The sequence below is a fragment of the Hypomesus nipponensis genome, chromosome 27 (assembly GCF_054491055.1).
Source record: "Hypomesus nipponensis isolate SF chromosome 27, ASM5449105v1, whole genome shotgun sequence".
NCBI classification, from domain to species: domain Eukaryota; kingdom Metazoa; phylum Chordata; class Actinopteri; order Osmeriformes; family Osmeridae; genus Hypomesus; species Hypomesus nipponensis.
In genome coordinates, this window is record NC_140387.1 from 7,262,993 (window position 1) to 7,283,003 (window position 20,011).

Genomic DNA, 20,011 nt, shown 5'->3' on the forward strand with positions numbered 1-20,011 from the left:
ATCGACAAGAGGTTCATCATATATGATTCAAATATTCTCAAATGTTCATATAATCTCCTTTGGAATTGGATCTGTTTGAGGGGATTTCACACAGCAGTTATAGTCCACACACCACACATGCATGCAGCCACCCACACACACTGACTTGAGACAAGTGAAAAGGTGTCATGTAAACGTGTCTGTTCTGTTCCCCTCCACAGAGTGAAAGGGGTCAAATGGTCCGACAACAAGAATCTCACACTTCAATCGACAGTCTGTCCTCGTATGAGGAGATCACGGGTTTTCCAGCATGCCTCACTGAATGTCAACACTACTCTGTTCTGACCCGACCTTTCAGCCAGCAAACTGACAAGTGTAACCGACACTACTGTTTCACTGATGACTGCTCAGTAAGCCCAGTGTCCAAATAAAGGGTTACCTTGAATGCAGCCACCCTATGAGCATGCACACTCTCCATTCTCAAATGAGCACAACAGACATTTCAGCAGACTATCATTAATGTTGTACGGTCATACGTTTACATCAAGTTTGTAGATGGTCGATCAGGTGTCACCTTGGACAAACACCATCCCTCAAGAGTGTCAATGGAAACGAGGCAGTAAAGTGACAACCCAAAAATGTTTTTCTAAACTTTGTAAATGAGGTCATTGAACTAATGTCATGAAAAATCATGCCATCAAATCCTGCACTGCCCTTGAATGTGGATGTTGCTCTCGCCCTTTGAGCTTTGTAAATACCATCAGGTCTCCAACAGCGATACAGACAGCTCCCTTTTACTTTGGTTCTCCAGCGAGGTTCCTCAGGCCAAGGGGGAAGTGTACAACTCCAGGTTTAGCGGTTGGAGTCTGACCGTAACACACACCCACTCAGTGTTCAAGTTTAAGTCTTTTATTTGTCAGGTACACAGAACAACACAAGGTCAGACTGGGCACTGAAATTCTTAAGACAAGACAACGCAAGCACCTGGCAGTATAAGTACAAAGTACAAACATAATTTACATCTATGCTGAGCTTAAATAAGTAAAACTTCCTAAATATACAGATAACAATAAATAATCGACTATACTAACCTAATACTAAACCTTCCTAAATTACAGATAACAATAAATAATACACTATACTAACCCTAAATGCACATAAAACCTATTTCAACCCCTATAACCTATTCTAACCTAAGTGCAGATGAAATGAATCATTTACAGGGCTGGCAGAACACTGAGCATGCTCCACTCATGTCTCACTCACAGAATTAATTAAAGATGGAGAGCTCTTCAAATAAAGGAATACACATTCTCGGTTAACATCTACTGGAGTGGATTATTTTTTTTTCCAATAGCGACTATTAGATTGTATTAGGCTACCTATAGGTAATTGTTTTATCAGAAGCAGATTCAGGACGCATACATTTCAGATTTTCTATGTTGTTATAAAGTCTTTACTTACAAATAATTTGTGGTACCTAATGTGATGCCAAAAAGAAGCAACTAAAAGGTTAGAGATTTAAGCCAGGCAACCTGACATTGAAATCAGTGCATAACTCAAGAGCAGGTTTAAATCACATTGACATTTTCCATCTAAGACGGGACTCTGCACCAGATAAAGAGTGCTTTTAAGGCAGAAAATAGACTAATAAATCCTGCATGAACCTCCTCATCCAAAGCAGCCAGGTCTTTCAGAAAACAGCAGGCCTAAATATTTTAAAACGACTGTTGTTAGAGAGAGAAAAAACGACAGTATAGCAATGGGTTAGTTATAATTATTAAAGTTTAACTACTGAAAAAATATGTAGTAGAGTATACACGTCGTACACATTTTTTGCCAAGTCAATATTTAGATCTTATATTTTTTCCAACCACATCAATCTGAATAACTGAGTATAATCAATTTCAGGTGATGCCAAAATGTTGATGAGGGAAGCTTTGGCTTAAAGAGGCAAACAACTTCAGTTCAGACATAGATAATTTTTGGCATATTTGTGATATAATATCAAGTGGTTTGTTGACAATAGTCAAGGTCACAAAAAAACATGTTGAGAATAAAAAAAGCATCAGCAAAAGACCTGTGAAGAATTAAACGTGAAACCACAAGGAAACCTTTAACATCCAGTGCTACCATTTTTCAGAAGTGCAACCTAGTCCAGAAGCATATCCAGAATTTTATTTTGAGGGGATCCCTTCTTAAAGTGAGGGGGGTAAGCTATTAGAAATATGGGGGGGGCACATGTAAATGAGGAGGCAGGGGGCCTGGGGGGGTCGAGCTGAAGCGACAAGATTGGGCCATGATATACAAGCTTTTATGGGCCAATAAAATGAGTGACTCTTGATAGACCAGACAGCTGGGCCCGCGGCTGGTTCCCCAATTAACACCAATTCGAGTCAAGCGACAGCAATGTGCGGGTGGAGTAATAGTGTCGGGCTGATGAGCTTGTTGCAGCTTTTCAGGTTGCAGGTGGACTGAAGATGAACTTTTAAAAACTGCAGCCTGTTTCTGGAAAACACTTTCTTCAAAGAGTGGTCCAAGAAGAAGTCATCAGCGTTTAAGACTATGCAGGATAAAGCTCCATTACAAGGATCCAAGTACTCCTGCTTGGCCTGCCAGTAGAGGCTTCAAAAGTGACGTAGCCCCCTTATCTGATTTAAACCCAATGGAGAACTTGCCAAGCCTTCTCAAGACAGATATTCCATGGGGGGGAACTATTTGAACAGCATCTGCAAGGCTGTAATGGCTGCTAAAGCTAAAATGAACAAAAAGACATTCTATGGACGGGCTGCTCGTGAGTCCCTGAAAAGAGTGGCTATACTGGCCACTGAATACTTTGAAAGGCCTAAGACAATAGGATGTCTATCGTTTACCATTATTTCCTTTTACACTTTGAAATAAGGAGAAAAGTCATTTATACGTTTACAAATTGCCTGTTGATGCAGGTTGCAATCCCATGAAATGGTTAGTGAAAGAGAACCAGAGTTACTTTAAAGCAATGCATTTCACATCTAGTTTTAAGATGTCCTCAACAAAAGCAATATTTTAGTAAACAAAACCAGCATTGGCATTGATGTAAAACAGTTTTTATTGAATACACACACAAATACAAGCAACAACTTCACCTTAAAGACACAAGAGTAGCATGACACCACAATATTGCATAATTTTAGGAGAACATTAGATTGAGACAATTCTATAAATCAGTGTTCAAAAGAGAGAAAAAATAAAGTGACAAAAGAACAAGAACAAGACAAACAGCAAGAACTTTAACACCAAGGTGTGGGCACCACAAATCAAACCTGCAAGGACAGAACATTAATTCAAACAAAAAGGAAACTTGAACAAGAATATCAAACGCTGACTTAGTGAAGTGTCACAACAAGCACATCGTAGTTTAATATTTAAAAAAAGGATATACCCGTTACTCCTCTCATAGTAATTATAGCTGGGATTATTATTGCAAATTTCAAAAGTGCCTCTTGTGCATTATTGACTGCTGTACAGGAGTTTAAATTCAAGCTTTGTACTGTACTCAACTCCACAAGCAGTAACTGACATTAAGAGGTGCCAATTGCATATATTTGTATTATTGCTAAAGCATGGTTATCCCCAAGTAAAAGCATTGAATTAGGAAACCTTTCTGTATAAAAATAGTAAAAAGTATTTTCCTCAGAGGTAGCCCCACCACTTGCAAACATGAACATCTTGACCATGGCCTGTCTCCAGGTGGCGATTGCTGCATTCCTCCCATCGTTTGACCCAACCCTCCTCCACAAGGACGAACTTCCACTCCACTTGGCTGTCCGCAGGCAGGCTGACTGAGTTGGCCCAGAACCCATCCTTGGCCCTCTCCAGCGGAAGATAGCTCTTCCAGCTCCCTAGCTCCTTCTGGTCACCCGTCACGGCCAAGACTTGGCGGGGGGATGTGGTGAGGTAGTGCACACTGAAGCGCACGTGGATCATTTGGGGGAGGGGCTGAACAACCAGAACCTTCTTATTCCCCTCGTCTCCATCAGTTGAACCCGGGTCATTTGTATCCACTGGCATATTATTGGTGTCCTGTTCATGTCCTTGAAGGCATTTCCTTGCAGCGAGTGCTGCCAAGGGCGAGTTGGTCCTTAAAGGGACCATCCTCACGGTCTCCTCTGTGATGTCGACAGTCATCCATTCATTGTTATCCATTGTGGCCTCCATGATGTTGATCTCAGTCTTCTCATAACATACCTCTTCCTCTGTATCCGAGCTCTTAACCGTCTCTACTTTCTCAAACACCACTAGAGGATTTCTCCCCCTTGCTGGTTGCATCAATTGATCAACCATACTGGTAACTGCAACTCTAGCCTCTGTCAGCTCACTCAGTGCATTGTTAAAACCGGTCACGCTAGGCTCAAATATTTGCTCACCCATTTCATCAAGACCATTATGAGCCTCCATTGGCGCACTCAACTGAACAAGACAATTTCTATCACTTTCTTCCAAGAGCTGGTTCAGCTGATCGATCGCATTGAAATGAAGACCGTCCTGGTTGGGAGCTTCTTCCAGACTTTCATGTGGCTTGTCCTTCAGTCGTGGTTGGTCAACCAGTGGTTCTTGGGGGCCAATCACCACCTCAGGCCAATCAATGTGTTGACTTATTGGGTCATTGACACACTCAGGCAGGTACGCATCTGACACTTCACATTGTTTAACATATTCCACACATGAAAGCACAAGCTGGTCTCTGTTGACATGTGGAATATGGGGACTACCATCCTTCACAATGGCGCCAGTCTTCCAGGCCTCCTCCTTTGTCGTCAACTCGTGACTGGAGATCTCCACTTCCTGCTTCACATACACCTGGCCATGTTGAAGTCCTTCGAGATCCCCGTCTCCATTCTCCAGCTCTGGGAGATGATCAGCGTGTTCTGGTCTTTCCTCCGGCTCTGCTTTGTCTAAAGCATGGGGATGGTGTATTCCTGGCTCCTCTGTGTCAGTACTTTCACAATGCCAAGACAGGCTAAACTCTTTTACACTGTGCTGAGACTGACACTGCACTTCCATCCTGGATAGACGTCCAGTTACATTGGTCTTGCCACTTAAGGAACAGTCACTGGCTGGCTCCTGTTGGTCCGAGTTATAGATAACATGGTTAGGACACTTCTCTGGCGGTTCACTGTTGTGTTCAGGTAAAAAGCCAGGATCATTCTCTTCAAGGGGAAGCCAATCAGCCTCGTCATCTTCGGAGGCATCACTACTCCTATTGGTCTCCATAAGATTGCTTTCACTTTTGCTACACATCATCTCTGGTAGCCCCTCATCACTGGGCTCTGGAACAGAATGATGAAAAAAGGGACGCACATTAACAGGGTTACTGGATACATTACAACGCTCAACCCCATTTCTAATGTTTTCCGATTTGTCAGGATGGAAATTTATTGTACGACTTGTGGTTGCACGTATTGGCTTAGCCTAACTCATTAAAAAAAATACTGGAACGTGTACTTTCAGTCACAGGCAACGACAAGCATTATAACATTGATATACTTAAAGCACGTGTGCAGGTTTGAACGCCTACATCGCAACAGTTTTCCTCTCCACGCAGAAGACATTATTAACCCAAGTACAAAATCTGCCGCTGTCATTGATGTATCAATTTTAAGAGTATAAACTGCATAAGGCTATGAAGTAAATTGCATCTTTACCTGTTGACTCCACACTCGACTCGGTTTCCTCTTCTATCGGTGTTATCCCTCCTGGGCTTACTGCGTCTTTCTCCGTTACAAGCACAATGCCACCAGCCTTCCTTCTTCTACTGCTTACGGTTCTGTATATGATGACTGCAGCCCATAAGGACAACATGGCAAAAACAGTCAAAGCCGCTGCCGGAGCATACCTTCCAATCAAAGAAAACAATGAAGTCAAATCACTGCGTCCTTCCAGAGCAACCGTTTTACTCTTCTTGATAGCCATTGTGGTTTTCAGCGATCAACACAACCGGTGTCTAAATTGAAGCAAATCTGGTGACCAATGTGCTGCTATTTCTCCTCTGCCTCGTGCACGTTGGAATGTGACCCCTTGTTGCGGCACAGCTCCGCATCAGGTGAGCTATCTGCCAATTAAATTCGCTGCCTTGATCTCTGATTCAATCAAGACCTCTTCGATCTGAAAAGTACAGAAAACAATAGCGTTGCCACATTTCAATTACATGCAGGTATATCAGGAGAGAAATGCCTAATGCAAATTATCTGGATCATGGACAATAACCTTTACTTTACAGTATAAGGGCCATCTAATAAATGCTATTTTGTGATTTATGTTAACAAATGTGATTTATGTACATCACATTTGTATTTCCACTTCCATTTTGTATATTCTCAAAGGAAAATAGGAAATTTGATGTGGTTTCCAATTTGGTTTCCAGTTGAAACAAATTATATTGCGAAACAAATGCAATATTGATTGTTAGAAAATATGCAAATACTTCCATCTAGTGGAAAAGTTGATATTAGAGGGAACGCAATGTGTTCTACATTACCATATTTACCGACTGACTTCTTGGCCTACTGACTGTTCTTAACACGATAAATTAATACATGCTAGTGGTTGTGTTACACGTGAACACAAAAACTGATCTTAGCTTTGTATCAGTAGGCTATTTTAAGGAAAAAGCATGATCAGAGCCTTTCTCTGGCATGATATCGTGACCGTGTAAACAAGTTGCATAGGTGATGTATTTGTCACGTGAGCCAAAGATGGTGGATAGTCGTCGGCTAAATGCATCTTAGTACGTTTGTTTTTTACTTCTTCGCTTACGCTGATGATCTTACCATAGCCTCAACCTTACTTGGTGGTTTATGGAACATGTTCTACGCAAGACTGTACCTTAGATAGTTTAGGAAAAAGCACATTATAATCTGTAGAAGACTGATCCGAAAAGAGTTACCGTTGTTATTAGACATAATTAGGGGCGGTTTTAGTCTTCTCGTGTACGGAAACAATCTTTGCGTTCTTGTCAAAACAAAACTAAAGCGTCATCTCGGTGACAATACAAGCAGCCAAGCTAAAGGGCAACACAACTTTTCAGCCATGTCAATGAAATTTTGCTGCATTTACAGTATCGGATTCATTTCCATTCTACTTTTAATAACAGGAATTTCTTTAGTATTGTCAGAGGTATTCAAAAATTTATTGTACTCGAGAATCGAAAAGGTAAGAGTACAGTAAGCTAATGCTATCCAATGCTATCCTTAGCACTAAGATATAGCTGACAGCTTTTCAGTGAAGCTAAATGTTCATAAAAATGAGCTTTTCAAGGTCACTATCTACAACCCACTGTTTTAAATGAGTAAGTAGGTAGCTAGTAAAGCCATGTTTAGAAGCCACGATCTAGTCTTTTTGGTTGTACACATACATGCATTGGTTTTAACTAGTGTTAGTAATTGATTTGGTCACATCTGGTATGGTTTAGGCGTTAAATCTAGCATGATTGAGTACTTATTCATGCAATCGAGTGCCATCGTTGCTTGGAACCAACCAAAACAAGTGTTCCAAGTGCAAGTATTGTATGGCTATTAATAAGTATCAAATGCCAGATATGACATTGTTTATCTGCGGAATCTTGTATTGAATGTGAGCCAAATGTAGTTGCTAGCTCGTATATGGACTGACGTACTGCACGCCGATCCCCTAGGAAATCGTGCTGAGAAATGGAACTGAGGCGTTTGAGGCGTGGGAGAACCCCCCTCCTCCTGTCTACATGCAGTTCTACTTCTTTAATTTGACCAATCCCTTAGAGGTTCTTGATGGAGACAGGCCTGCGGTGGTTGAGATAGGACCCTACACATACAGGTGAGATGAGAAGTATCATCTAAACTCTAATTGTCCTCCGTACAGTGCACCCTTCCTTGACTCTCATTCCCTTGCACTTCATGTTCAATTCACGGCTTCCTTGTTGGTATAACAGGAATATATGGAATCGCCTTACAACAGTCGAGATGGAATATTTTATTAAGTCTCTCGGTTGATCCATGTATGTTTACTTGTATTCAGGGGCAAGTGACAGCGGAACAGGGTTTGAACAACAACATTTGCAGGGATATGGAAGGGAACCAATACTAACTGTGGTTTTGTAAGGGATGACAAGCACTTTTATTGTGCAATTGTTTCGTTGCAGCAGTCATGTGATTCCTCCCTTTCACACTTTCACCCGTTATTTGCGGCCCCATTGTACCGTAGTCTTAAAAGACCTTATTGAGTATCTTTTATATCAATAACTACACCATCATATGAACAGCACAGAATGGTTTCAAAGACGCCACTGGTTCTTTTGCGCTGCATTTGTTTACTAGGTCAAAGACATTTTAAAAACTTGATAGTTCTGGTTTTATTTTTCATTTCTCATCTGCCTCACCAGCACATTACCCAAGTATGCTATATCAGCATCTTTTTCATAACCAACTATCCTAACTATCGTTAACTTACACAGGGAGTATCGGCCCATGGAGGACATTGCCTTTCTGGAGAACGGGACGAAAGTATCGGCTGTGAATACAAAGACCTACATATTTGAGGCCAACATGTCCGTAGGCCTAGAAAGTGACTTAATGAGGACAGTGAACATCCCAGCGTTGGTAGGTTTGCAGGATCACTCTTGCTTATGTGTAAAGTAAAACCCTGCGTCTCTTTTCAAGTCGAATACCCTATATGTAGTGGATCTTAGCAGTGCAGGCAGGTACTGTGACATGATGGTTACATGGAGGATCTGTCTATTGCACTCGATGCTTTTCTGCGGGAATTTTAGGCAGCCTGTTTTATTTGTGTTTGCTCCTAGACTGTCATGGAGAAATTCAAGGATCATTCGATCATAGCCAATATCATCATGGCGTACATGACGTCCAATAAAATTGGACTGTTCAGCACACACACTGTTGGAGAGCTACTGTGGGGCTATGAGGATGGATTGCTCAAGACTCTCAAATTGTTCCAGCCTGATTTAGATGATGTGTTTGGCCTCTTCTACAAGGTGTGCTTTGAACTTCTATTCACGCTTTATACAAGATTCACAATATCAACAAACTGCTTCTAAATCAGTGCCTTGTTTTTGATGACATATTATGCAGTTACAACTTCGGTGTTGATACTTTTCGACTCATTTTAAACAGAGGCTGGTTTTGAAGTGTGTGTTTTTGTTTTTTTTCTCCTCGCTCAGACAAACGCGACCAATGACGGGGAGTATGTTTTCCTGACTGGCCAACAGGGTTATAGGGACTTTGCCAAGGTGGAACAGTGGAAAGGTCAAAGGTAAAGTCTCTGAAAAGTTCAAGCTCCTGAGAATATAAAAACTAATGAGGGGCAGTCTCATCCATAGCAAACAATCTTGTTGTAACACTAGGCACTGTGTTACGCCATAGCCTGTACTGTCAATCGCAGAATGAGGGTCACTTCAGAAAGTATTTCATTGAGAAATTCAAAATGGACGAAGAAGTTTCTAGACTGAGGGAAGATGGGGTGGAGTTGACGTGTGCCGTTGTTGATCTCCTTCCCTGGGCAGATCTCTGCCGTGGTGGTCCACGGACGAGTGCAACATGATCAACGGCACCAACGGTGCCTCCTTCCATCCTGTCATCACCAAGAACGAGACGCTCTACATGTTCTCGTCGGACCTCTGCAGGTGGGAGTCCAGGCGCCGTTTCAACCCCCTCACACCTCCGACAACCCAGCACTCTGTAACGCGGTTACCCAACGCACTTTGTGGGGCACCACTTCTTAGAGGATTCTGCTACCTCCCCAAAGGCAGTTAAATTTAGTGTTACTAAAAGTGTGTGACCCCTGGTCTGGTTTATTTCCCTCCATCTTCGACGTGAACATCTCCCGAGTTCATGCCTCACATAGCCAGTGGGATTTTTAGTGTTCCGTTTGCCCAAATTAAATGTGTCCAGGCCTGCCACTTGGATTAAGGACACGGCCAGTCTGGCATTATCCTGTGGAATGAGGTCAATACTTAAGATAAGCTTTTAGTTTACTGGAACCCAGCTTGGGATGCTTTTCAGGCTGTTTATTGTTGTGTGTAAGACCCATTGCTGACTCAGGGAATAAACATGGCGAGAAGGTCAAAACTGAGTAAAGTCAATGAGGATTGTAGACGTGCTTCGAGCGCCGCGTGACCTAAGATCTAGCGGCTAGTAGCTAAGGTAAACTCGACCCTCCATATTAGGGAACACTTGTTTGGATTCTACAAAGATGTGTGTGTGTTGGACCGCGTCTCCCTTCCTCAGGTCTCTGTTTGCCACGTTCGAGGAGGAGGTGAGCGTGAGAGGCCTCCCCGGCTACCGGTTCGTGCCACCCAGCCGGGTGTTTGCCAGCCCGACGGTGAACCCCGACAACGCAGGCTTTTGTGTGCCCCCGGGGAATTGTCTGTCCTCGGGTCTGCTCAACGTCAGTGTCTGCAAGCAGGGTGAGCCACGGCTTCTGGAGCCTGCCTTTACGCTCTTCATCCTCGACGAGCATCACGACGGGGTTCAATAACGGACTATTTTAAAATGCCTGAAATAAATCCTTGGTGGAAGTACGAAGCATGATGCTGTTGGATCCGTTGTGCCAGTCGAATGGTTGAGGTCTGTGAGGTAACTGTGATGTGGTCTCATCTCAACCCGTAGGGGCACCTATTATCATGTCGTCGCCACATTTCTACCAGGCAGATGAGAAGTACATCAACGGCGTCTTTGGGATGTATCCTAACAAGGAGCGGCACCAGACTACTATTGACGTGAACCCAGTAAGAGCCACTCTGAACATGAACCGGTAGTACCCTTGTGTCACCACTAGAGGGGGGGGAACAACCGACCAACACATTCCCACAGTTCAACATTTCCTCAGCCTCAGCCCATTGGCTTGAGGGGATGGAAGGCGGTTGCAAATTGTGAGAGGTGCATTTTAACACCAGTAACAGAAATATCTATATATATATATTTTTTTTTTCTCTTGTTGTTGGGATGTGGGCTTTTGTCAGATGTTGTCAGCTAATTATGTGTAATAATGTGATTTGATACAAGTGCTTTTTAATCATAATCATTCGTTAAAGGGTCTTAATATATACAAAATGACAAGATATAAAATGGAAACATCAATAAGGTATCTGAATATTCCAGTAATCTCTCTTTCTATGTAACACGGTGAGAACCACTAACACTGCTGTGGAGCATGTTGGCGTTGCCCTCTGATAAACCCAGTTTTATAGCACTATTGTTGATGTTGGCAAGGGAGGTGGACACGCAGGGTGCAGACATAATAAAGATTAACTGATTCTTTAAAAAAAAAATTGTATTTAATATACAATGTCTACCTGACCCGGGTTTGAAGTCAGACTAACCTCATGGAGAACGTGCATTGATTTAGTTTGTGAAAGTGAGAACACTTTTGCTGCTTGTTCAAAGTCCATTAGGGCCTGAGGTATCTTACTGTGAGAGTCCAAGGCGGGAAGAGTTTGATATTGTTCCAAGCGCATCATTCATTTATTGACTGATCAGATTTAATGTAACTCACTTCACAAGGATGTTTAAGGACTCTATTGAACTTTAATGGATGTATTTACAACGAATAGTTCTAATGACATATTTTCAATGGGAATGAGACATTTGTGTCTTAAAAGTTGTTGTGATGTGTCCTTCCAGCTCACAGGGGTGATCCTACAGGCGGCCAAACGACTCCAGGTCAACGTGTTCGTTGAGAAAATCAGCACGTTCAGGTAAACACCCACTCCCCGAGTGTCTGGGGAAACCCAACTGTCAAGCTTAAGCAAGGTATCTGTTACACAGACAACGAGTCTGGGGAAAGACAAGGGACTTAAATGAACTTGTTGAGGTGAACTTTGTAAGACGTGAAATGAGCAATTCAGATTTTTTTTTTACTTCACAGGAAATGAAACCCAGCCATTTTGGCCTCTGAACTCTGACATTTTAGAGAGGTGATGAATCATCTCAGTTCTTCTGAACTCAGCTTTTTCCAGAGTGATGGGGGCAGGGTTACATGTTTTGTGGTTTAGACCTGTGACGGTTCCCATACGGTGGGTTGTCTTTTGTTGACCTGGATTGGTTGGAATCCAGTTTTTATTCCTTGAGGTCAGCTTTGACCAGAGAATGCTCAGTGGACCCAGAATGCCAATCTCCAAAATAGACCAAGGAGCGTCATTCCTCTAACAGAAAGTTCTCTCAGACAGAGTAACGTTTTGCTGACGTGTCATGAGTAGTATGGTAGATCAATCATGCCATCATCACTGAACTTTGGAGGGTCAAAGCTCAGAGATGGCCAGGATTTAAACAAAACAATTGAGAGAACTACAGATCAAATAAGAGAGAGAGAGAGATTGAGGGTCTAAGAAAGAGGGTGAGTGAGTAAGTAAGAACAAAAGCACAATTATAATTGTGTCATGATAGCGTGAAGGCACTGTACTCTTTGTTTAGGCTGGGCTCTTTGCATATCGCTGTTTAAAAGCAATGTGACAAACACCATTTGAATTGCAAAACAAAAAACGCCACTTCTGAAGTGAAGTCCAAAGTCGTTTGATATTTTTACATGGGCTTTATTGCTATTTCTTTATTAGCCATTTTGTTGGAGGTGAATGATGCACAAAGCCAAAAGCTCCTCTGGCCAACTCAAGGTGACGCATGGCAGGGTCAGCTGACTGCATGTATCAGAGACAGAACATCTACAACTCAACAAGGATACAAGTTTATAAAAACATGGCCTTGTAAATAAATATAAAAGTGTCTCGATTTTCGATAAAGTGATCCGTTTTTTAAATAATTTTTCATCGAATGTGTTCTGTGATTAGTCAGTGCTATGGTGTTACAGGTGAAACATGTCTTTGAAAGTCCCTTACCCTGTTTTTGTGTACCATCGTAATGTGGATACTTCTTTTCATTATAGCCAAACCGGAAATGTCAGGACAGTGGTGTTTCCTGTGCTGTTCCTCAATGAGGTAATAACCTCAATACCCATGCCTGTATAGAAAACGGTTTAACTTGGAATAGAACAAAAACATTCAACGGGGTGTGCAGGTATTCCACAGCGAAAGAATGTCTCCCCAGCTCTTCTGTAGAACGTCAACACGATATCCTTCAACTCCCCCTACAGAGTGCTGTCATTGACGAGGAGTCCGCTAAAAAGGTGCAAGTGGTGGTCACTCTGGGCAACGTGGTGGTCAACGTTCCCTTTATGCTGATTGGCTTGGGGATCATCCTCGGGGCCGTTTTCATGGTGCTGATGTGTCGTCAGCAAGTCCCCAAGGTGAGAGGTCGTGACCTTAGGTAACTCTGCCATAAAGCTGTATGAAGGCTTGTGAGGTGTTATGTTGTTCCACCAGCACCCAAGCCCTTCATAATTACATTTCATTATATTTTCATATATATATATATATATATATTAGCTACATGTATATATAGATTACATTCAACTCCAAAATAACACATAGCAAATATACTGTTTTGCATGATTTGAAGACCAAAATATGATTTGGCTGTTGATCAGTTTTTTTTCTTTCTTTCTCTTGTCCTTCTCCAGAGCACCCCTGCTGAGCGCCAGCCTCTGCTTGGTTCATCATAGCTCCACAGGCCGTGTAGTCATGGCTGAACACGTCCGATTTCTGCTATAACCTGCCACAAACTTTGGAATCACTACATGATATACAGTATTATAAGTAGGTGACTGAAAGGTCAACCTCCTGTTCTAGGTGTGTATATTCTTATGTTATCATTAACTTTGTAACATTTTCATGTAGTATATATCTGATGGCTTAGTTCAAATGGCAATTTTATTTGAAACCAATTGTAAGGCAACAGTTCTGAAATGTTTACTGGAGACAGGCTGTTTACGAGACCTGTGTTTTGACATGAATAGTGTCCCCCCCATCATGTCTGTCCGCATACAGGAGGACAAATGATTCCAAATCAACAGTACAAAAACTTCAAGTAAGAAATGCTCAAACTGAAACAAAGTTTACCCAAAAACCCGATATAATGGTAAAGGTTTAGGGAAGAGGTTAAGAAATAATTGATACGATAGGGCGTGTGTGTGTGTGTGTGTGCGTGCGTGCGTATGAGATGATTGAAACGATAATGCGTGCGTGAGGATATGTGGGGGAGTTTATTTTCCGTATGATTTCATAGATGGAGTATAGGCCGGCTGTCAGGATCAGGTCTGACTGTCAGAGATTTCTAATGAAATTACACTGTACTGTATAATATGAAGCAGTCAGCAAGATCTGGAAATGTGCTGAAATAAGTTCCCCTTTGTTCCACTGTGGCCCAGTGTACTTGTTACACAACCACCGTAATGTCACTTTTTAATATTTTTATACTACTGGTGCAGGCTCAGCAGCCTGATGATGGAATTTTTCGGGATTTTTTTCAATAAATAGATTTTATTGCCACTGAGTTCATCCATATCGGTGTGTTCTGATACATTTGGTAATTTGGTTTAGTTACCCACTGAACAAGCTAACCACTTATCAATTACAGAAATTATAGACATACATGTTTCCTGAGAACTTTCGAATGAATGCATTCAGATCACTGATGTCATCTGATGACGAGTGTGAGGCCAACAAAATGGTTGATGGTTAAACTCATTGAAGAAGCTATCCTCTAATGTACTGATATGTATGAGTCCTCTGCACTGAAAAAATTGACCCTGATCGAACACTTTACCTCCAAGTAAGGATGTGGTCAGTTTTGTAGTGTGTAAATCGGTCCTTCAGTACAATTCTAAGGGAAACTAGATAGATGTGAGGGCTGTCCCATCAAACTTCTAAGAACCAGTTTCCTCAACTAGATTGTTCAAAGATATGTATCTTTTACTTGGAGAATATTTCAAATGTATGTACCTCAAAAAACATTTTAACCCGTGTTTTAAACTGGCAGGTTTTCTATTTGTAAAAACACAACAGTGGACGTAATTAAAATGTGAATATTTGTCACTACACTACAGCAATTACAATTTGGGTGCTTCTACCTGTTGCTACTTCATTACTGTTTGGGGTTTTAATGTTATTGCTCCATTCAGTATCCCATGTTTGTTTTAAGAAAATAATCTTTATTGTCTTAAATGCTTCAGGATATGTATTTATCTAGCATGTCGTAATTCTGCTCTGTTAAAAGAACTGTACTTGCACTTTTTCTACAAACATAAAAAAGCATCTGCACAAGTTTTACAATATTTACAAACTCTCCAGCATGTAACATATTTACAAATAAATACAGGCTCGATTGCTGCACATTTTACAAACGACATATCAATAAACTCAATGTACTTCAAGTTGTTTCTGTTATGTCTGTATTTCCTTCATCAAACATTGTAGATCACACAGATAAAGTAACATCCAGTGGTTTAGTGCTGTTCCTGATAAGAAACGTGGATATTGATCTTTGGTACATGCAGTACAGGGACAACAGCTTGTTTGCTTGAGACAATGCTGTACCTGGTACAAAACTGATCAGTAGGTGTGTGAGAATGGCTAACCAGACATTTCAGAAAGTAGCATTTTTCCTGTTTCATTTTTGGACATCGCTTCCTCTGCTCATGCATAATCAGTAATTGTTCTCCAGTTATTCGGTTGAAATGATATTTATTCCATACTGGGTGATTAGCCTTGAGATCCATTGCTTGCAGATGTTTAACAGGAAAATACGTGAAAACTGCAGACATTTCTCCTGTGGAAGCAAACAGAATGTTACACGATTGGACGTCTCTAGAACCTTTGCATCTGCAAAATGACAAGTTTCGAATGATGTTTTGAGTATGCATTAAATACAAGCCCATATTGCAGCCCATTTTTACAGGCACAAGATGATCTACCTGCAGTATTTGGTTCCACACTCAGAGGGCTCCCTGCAGCTGGCTCCAACAGGCTTCAGAGTGTTCCATCTCCACAGCAAAGAACGTCTGGCCCGGTGGACGAGACCAGCCGTGGACCACTCCCCCAGTAATGGAGCGGCCTGCACCTGCATGGACCAGCAGGACAACCTACAGTCAGCCTCACAGTCTTACTGCCCATGACATCTCAACTACTACACTTGACACCTCGTCTCACCTACTTTACATGACCCCTCTACTGTACACAACATCTATATTCTATGATACAGGACAACTGTACATAACATCTCAACTGTACAAGACACCTCTACTGTACACAACATCTATATTCTACTATACATGACACCTCCTATACTGAGCCTGACATCATCTCTACTGTACATAACATCGATACTCTTCTGCACCAAGTTAAACAAGCTCTACTAACAGTGATCGCTTTAGCGGATATCATTAAATACAGCCTGAAGAAAAGAACGTGAACAACACTTCCGTTTTCTCTCCTGTTCCCAGGTAGAACGCCAGCATCTCAGAGACAAAGAACAAAGATAAGCTCTATCCTCGCTTCAGAAGTGACCTACCTCAATGGTGCAGACCAGACTCAGGAGAACAAACCATACTAGGAACTGGTGCTGGGCTGTAGTCATGGTGAGGGGATCTTAGAGGAGTCAGGATTCTAAGGGATATCCAGTGGAAGTGCAGTGGTACCAGGCCTTTATATTAGTGGTGCTTATCAGAAGATAAGGTCTGACAAGGGGAAAAGGTAATCTTGGGCCGTCTGATGAATACTTTACCCTGGGAAATGAGGCAGACTCCACGTAGGAGGCTGAACTGAAAAACAAAGTCTGGCTGGCATGAACCAATGTATGCTCTATGCGCTTAACATGAAGAGTTTTAACCCTTGTGCTGCCTTCGGGTCATTGTGACCCACCTTTTGCACCACGACGGTGGACACCTTCCCACATCGATGTGCTCAGACACAATGAAAACGCACACTCAAGATACCAGCCGTGGTGACCATATAGGAATCATTCAGCAATTCTTAGTTCATTTCACTAGATGGCAATGTCCTGAAGACTTGGAAAACTGCAGGCATGTGCTCCTTAAGTTTATTGCATTGTTGAAAGAAATATTCTGTGCTGCAACTCAAGAAGTAGAAAAGTGTATTTCATGTTCATTTTTTTTTTACACTGCAATAACATCCAACCTTTACTGCAGATTCTCAAACTAAATCAAGGCCCAAGGTGTGCAACCTGCTTGAAACTCATTCTGTCCTGTTTAGTGGGTCACTATGCTGTGGTGCATCACGTGGTGACTGAATGATGGCTCAAGTGTCAACTCCAGCTGCTGTGATGCTACGGCTGTCAAGAGATTGGTATGCCAAAGACCAGCATGAAAAAAACCTCTGCCCTCTCAACCCCATGCTTAAACACATCTCAAACCCCAAATCCACAATCTAGAGAGTTTAAATTTGATACTCTTCTGTATCAAAATGATTTGAAAACTCAGCTAATAATACTATAAATCATCATAGAATGACCTAGAGAGGGTACAATTTCTGGGGAAATTGTGAGGTGTGCTTGCGTCGTTTTCTTTTCAGTATATTAGCTGGAATTACAATTCAAACAGTAGCCTACCCTCTGCAAACTGAAAAAATGCCCCAAAATCTTAAATAACATTGAAATGCATTTCTGGCTGATACAACAAGTTTACTAGAAGGGATCCTTATGTGTAAGTAGAAATGCTCATCCACTCCAATCGTACGGATATTGAATAGCATCAATTTCTAGATTTATGATCATCATTTGATACCCCTCTCGTGGTTAATTGCTTTAATAACATATCAGTCCCAACACAATACTAGCTCAACACTACAACTACCTTGGTAGCCTGCTGCTTGAAAATATGAAAGCAAAGGCTTTTTTACCAGTAGTCAAGTGTGATTCTCCAGAAACATAAAGGGGTGCTCTTCCTGTGGCCCCTATGGACTATTTTAGCGAGATAAACATACTTGTTTATCATGCAGACGAAGCCAAGAGCAGTAGCTGCTGCTGAGGAATTATCTAGCCAAGTGGACCTCGGATCAGGGAAGAAGGAAATGGATAACAATGCAGTTTGGAGTGCCAGAAATCAAAACAGTATTCTTCTCCAACTTGTCAAATATTTCCAGTTATCTCAGAACCGTGCAATCAAAGAGTTTTGCTAAAAACTACAAGCCCCCCCCCCCCCCTCCCCAGTGGCCAGATTTGCCACAGATTCCTAAATTGCCTCCCCAATGCAAAACTTACCCCGGAACAAACATTTCCTGCTTGATTTATCTTGTATATCTTGCACATCTATCTTTTCCTATGAAATAATGATATTTGCTTTGTTAATGTTTCATCTTCTACACATTTTCTGGCTCCGTAATCTCTGTAACGACTTGTAATTTGCTGTTTATTTGGCGTATGGGAGGCTACCCATATTTTCTAATCGGCGGGGGATATGGCATTTGAGGACATGGTCACAGAGGCTCACGCAAGACACCTACAGTACTCTAAATGAACTCACATGAGCAGTTACCAAACAGGCCACTGAAACTTGACAACACACCTGCTATTTATGCCAGTTCTATATCCATTTGGAGGGAGGGCAAACGTGCTTGGGATTCCAGAGAGCAGGCTGACTGAGTGGCATTCCTGTTGCATTGGCTGCCGGGCGAGCTCAGCACATTAAAGAGTGGAACCAGGCAATGGCATGGAAAATGGTGTTGTGTTCCTTGGTGGTTGGTTTAATTATAGTACCCAATAGTGAGGGGTATGTATGTATGAACTACCTTAGTAGTATAACGCAATACGTTAATTTTGTATTTCAAAACTTGTTGTAATGCATGCCTTTCAACTTGTTAGTCAGCTGTTGGTGAACTGTGCTTGTCCACACGTTACTAAATTACTTATAGTAGCCTGTCTGGAACCAGGCAAATTGATATTGGTGTTGTTGTTTTTGAAATGGGAAATACAACTTATCTTGATGATCATACTATTATTCAAAGTTTGGGTGTAGACATCCAGTAGGACGGAGGTCAGTGAAAATCAGATCCAAACAACTAAGTCGAGTCACACATGCGGAGTAACAATGGGCTCAACTAGGGACCCCGAGCCAGGATAATGTCATAGCCAAGTGTGCACCAAGGTCAACTCAAGGAAAGAACAGAGCTCAAATAGTAAACAGACAAGATGGCTGAGTGGTTAAGGAATCAGGCTAGTAATCAGAAGGTTGCTGGTTCGATTACCAGCTGTGCCAAATGACGTTGTGTCCTTGGGCAAGGCACTTCACCCTACTTGCCTCGGGGGGAATGTCCCTGTACTTACTGTAAGTCGCTCTGGATAAGAGTGACTACTAAATGTAAAATATTGCACCTACAGGATTCTTGTAGCATATTAAGAAGAAATTATGAATTTATATTTAATGTATTGTGTATACATTAAATATATACCAAAATTCTGAGGTGGAGTCTTGGACGCATGGGTAAGTGACTCCATGAGAACTGGGAGTATAAGACAGGTGTTCCTAAAGCCTCAACCTCCCAAAATTAGTTGGCTGTCCATTGCCAATATTTGGTGTACATTAGTACAATTGTCAAAGATCTCTACATGCCATGGTACCATGCATGTCAGGCTTTTTTGTGACCTTGCCTGAGAACAGATTTGGAGAGGAAGACTTTATCAAGCCAGGAATGGGTGTATCTTTTGGGAGATGAGGTGGAGTTTCCAACACAACATACAAATACTTGAGATTAACCAAACTTCTTGTCTCACGGCATGTGTGTCTATAAGAAGCTGAGTGTTTTAGCGGATATTCCCATACTAAAACTGTTTATATTATCAACCCGCTAACCAAAACACTTTCTTTACTCACCAAGCACATCTGTGTAACCTTGTCTGAGTCTAAATAGCAATAGCACGCACAATCTGCAAGCTTTTCATGTCATCTCCACAGAAAAACAGTTTCCAGGCTGATATTGAATGCACATCACAATATTGTAAACCTGAAACAACAATGAACCACAGTTGTCGCTAAACTACCACAAGAATTTGCAATTCTGTATCATTTCACAACATTTTAAATGACACGTTGATGTTTTGTCTTGAATTTCTTCATAACTGGTGATACAATGGCTGGATAGATTGAAACTACAGTGAGCAGT

At 41.7% G+C, this 20,011-nt stretch overlaps 3 protein-coding genes across 5 annotated transcripts; 1 reads left to right on the forward strand and 2 right to left on the reverse strand.

Moving 5' to 3' along the window:
* Window positions 1-3,049: 3,049 nt before the first annotated feature.
* stbd1 (starch binding domain 1) lies at window positions 3,050-6,094 on the reverse strand. Its single transcript, XM_084693264.1, has 2 exons — window positions 5,664-6,094; window positions 3,050-5,288 (listed from the first exon to the last, which is right to left on the reverse strand). The coding sequence occupies exons 1-2, from the start codon at window positions 5,929-5,931 to the stop codon at window positions 3,652-3,654; spliced, it is 1,905 nt and encodes a 634-aa protein (XP_084549390.1). The 5' UTR covers window positions 5,932-6,094; the 3' UTR covers window positions 3,050-3,651.
* A 620-nt stretch (window positions 6,095-6,714) lies between these two features.
* On the forward strand, window positions 6,715-15,270 carry scarb2c (scavenger receptor class B, member 2c). 2 transcript variants are annotated; one of them, XM_084693750.1, is made up of 12 exons: window positions 6,715-7,170; window positions 7,652-7,809; window positions 8,447-8,591; window positions 8,792-8,983; window positions 9,170-9,261; window positions 9,512-9,631; window positions 10,236-10,414; window positions 10,617-10,735; window positions 11,631-11,704; window positions 12,886-12,937; window positions 13,093-13,245; window positions 13,519-15,270. In XM_084693750.1, exons 1-12 carry the CDS (start codon window positions 7,048-7,050, stop codon window positions 13,558-13,560), a joined length of 1,449 nt encoding a protein of 482 aa, XP_084549876.1. In that variant the 5' UTR covers window positions 6,715-7,047; the 3' UTR covers window positions 13,561-15,270. The 2 variants fall into 2 exon arrangements, with proteins under 2 accessions (XP_084549876.1, XP_084549877.1); XM_084693751.1 differs by lacking the exon at window positions 6,715-7,170 and adding an exon at window positions 7,223-7,306.
* A 290-nt stretch (window positions 15,271-15,560) lies between these two features.
* LOC146220686 (liver-expressed antimicrobial peptide 2) lies at window positions 15,561-18,291 on the reverse strand. Of its 2 annotated transcripts, none has more exons than XM_084693752.1 (3): window positions 18,114-18,291; window positions 15,811-15,956; window positions 15,561-15,665 (listed from the first exon to the last, which is right to left on the reverse strand). In XM_084693752.1, exons 1-3 carry the CDS (start codon window positions 18,159-18,161, stop codon window positions 15,629-15,631), a joined length of 231 nt encoding a protein of 76 aa, XP_084549878.1. In that variant the 5' UTR covers window positions 18,162-18,291; the 3' UTR covers window positions 15,561-15,628. The 2 variants fall into 2 exon arrangements, with proteins under 2 accessions (XP_084549878.1, XP_084549879.1); XM_084693753.1 differs by lacking the exon at window positions 18,114-18,291 and adding an exon at window positions 16,407-17,272.
* Between the last annotated feature and the right edge of the window lie 1,720 nt (window positions 18,292-20,011).

What these genes read in the sequence shown, in the direction of transcription:
- stbd1 (XM_084693264.1), bottom strand. Translation starts at nt 5,931, where the DNA reads ATGGCTATCAAGAAGAGTAAAACGGTTGCTCTGGAAGGACGCAGTGAT. An exon ending in GTCGAGTGTGGAGTCAACAG is followed by an intron (nt 5,289 to 5,663) that starts GTAAAGATGCAA and finishes ATTCTGTTCCAG; the next exon opens with AGCCCAGTGATGAGGGGCTA.
- scarb2c (XM_084693750.1), top strand. Translation starts at nt 7,048, where the DNA reads ATGTCAATGAAATTTTGCTGCATTTACAGTATCGGATTCATTTCCATT. An exon ending in TGTTTGGCCTCTTCTACAAG is followed by an intron (nt 8,984 to 9,169) that starts GTGTGCTTTGAA and finishes CTCCTCGCTCAG; the next exon opens with ACAAACGCGACCAATGACGG. An exon ending in GTCGTCAGCAAGTCCCCAAG is followed by an intron (nt 13,246 to 13,518) that starts GTGAGAGGTCGT and finishes GTCCTTCTCCAG; the next exon opens with AGCACCCCTGCTGAGCGCCA.
- LOC146220686 (XM_084693753.1), bottom strand. Translation starts at nt 16,472, where the DNA reads ATGACTACAGCCCAGCACCAGTTCCTAGTATGGTTTGTTCTCCTGAGT. An exon ending in GTCTGGTCTGCACCATTGAG is followed by an intron (nt 15,957 to 16,406) that starts GTAGGTCACTTC and finishes TGGTCCATGCAG; the next exon opens with GTGCAGGCCGCTCCATTACT. An exon ending in TGTGGAACCAAATACTGCAG is followed by an intron (nt 15,666 to 15,810) that starts GTAGATCATCTT and finishes TTGCTTCCACAG; the next exon opens with GAGAAATGTCTGCAGTTTTC.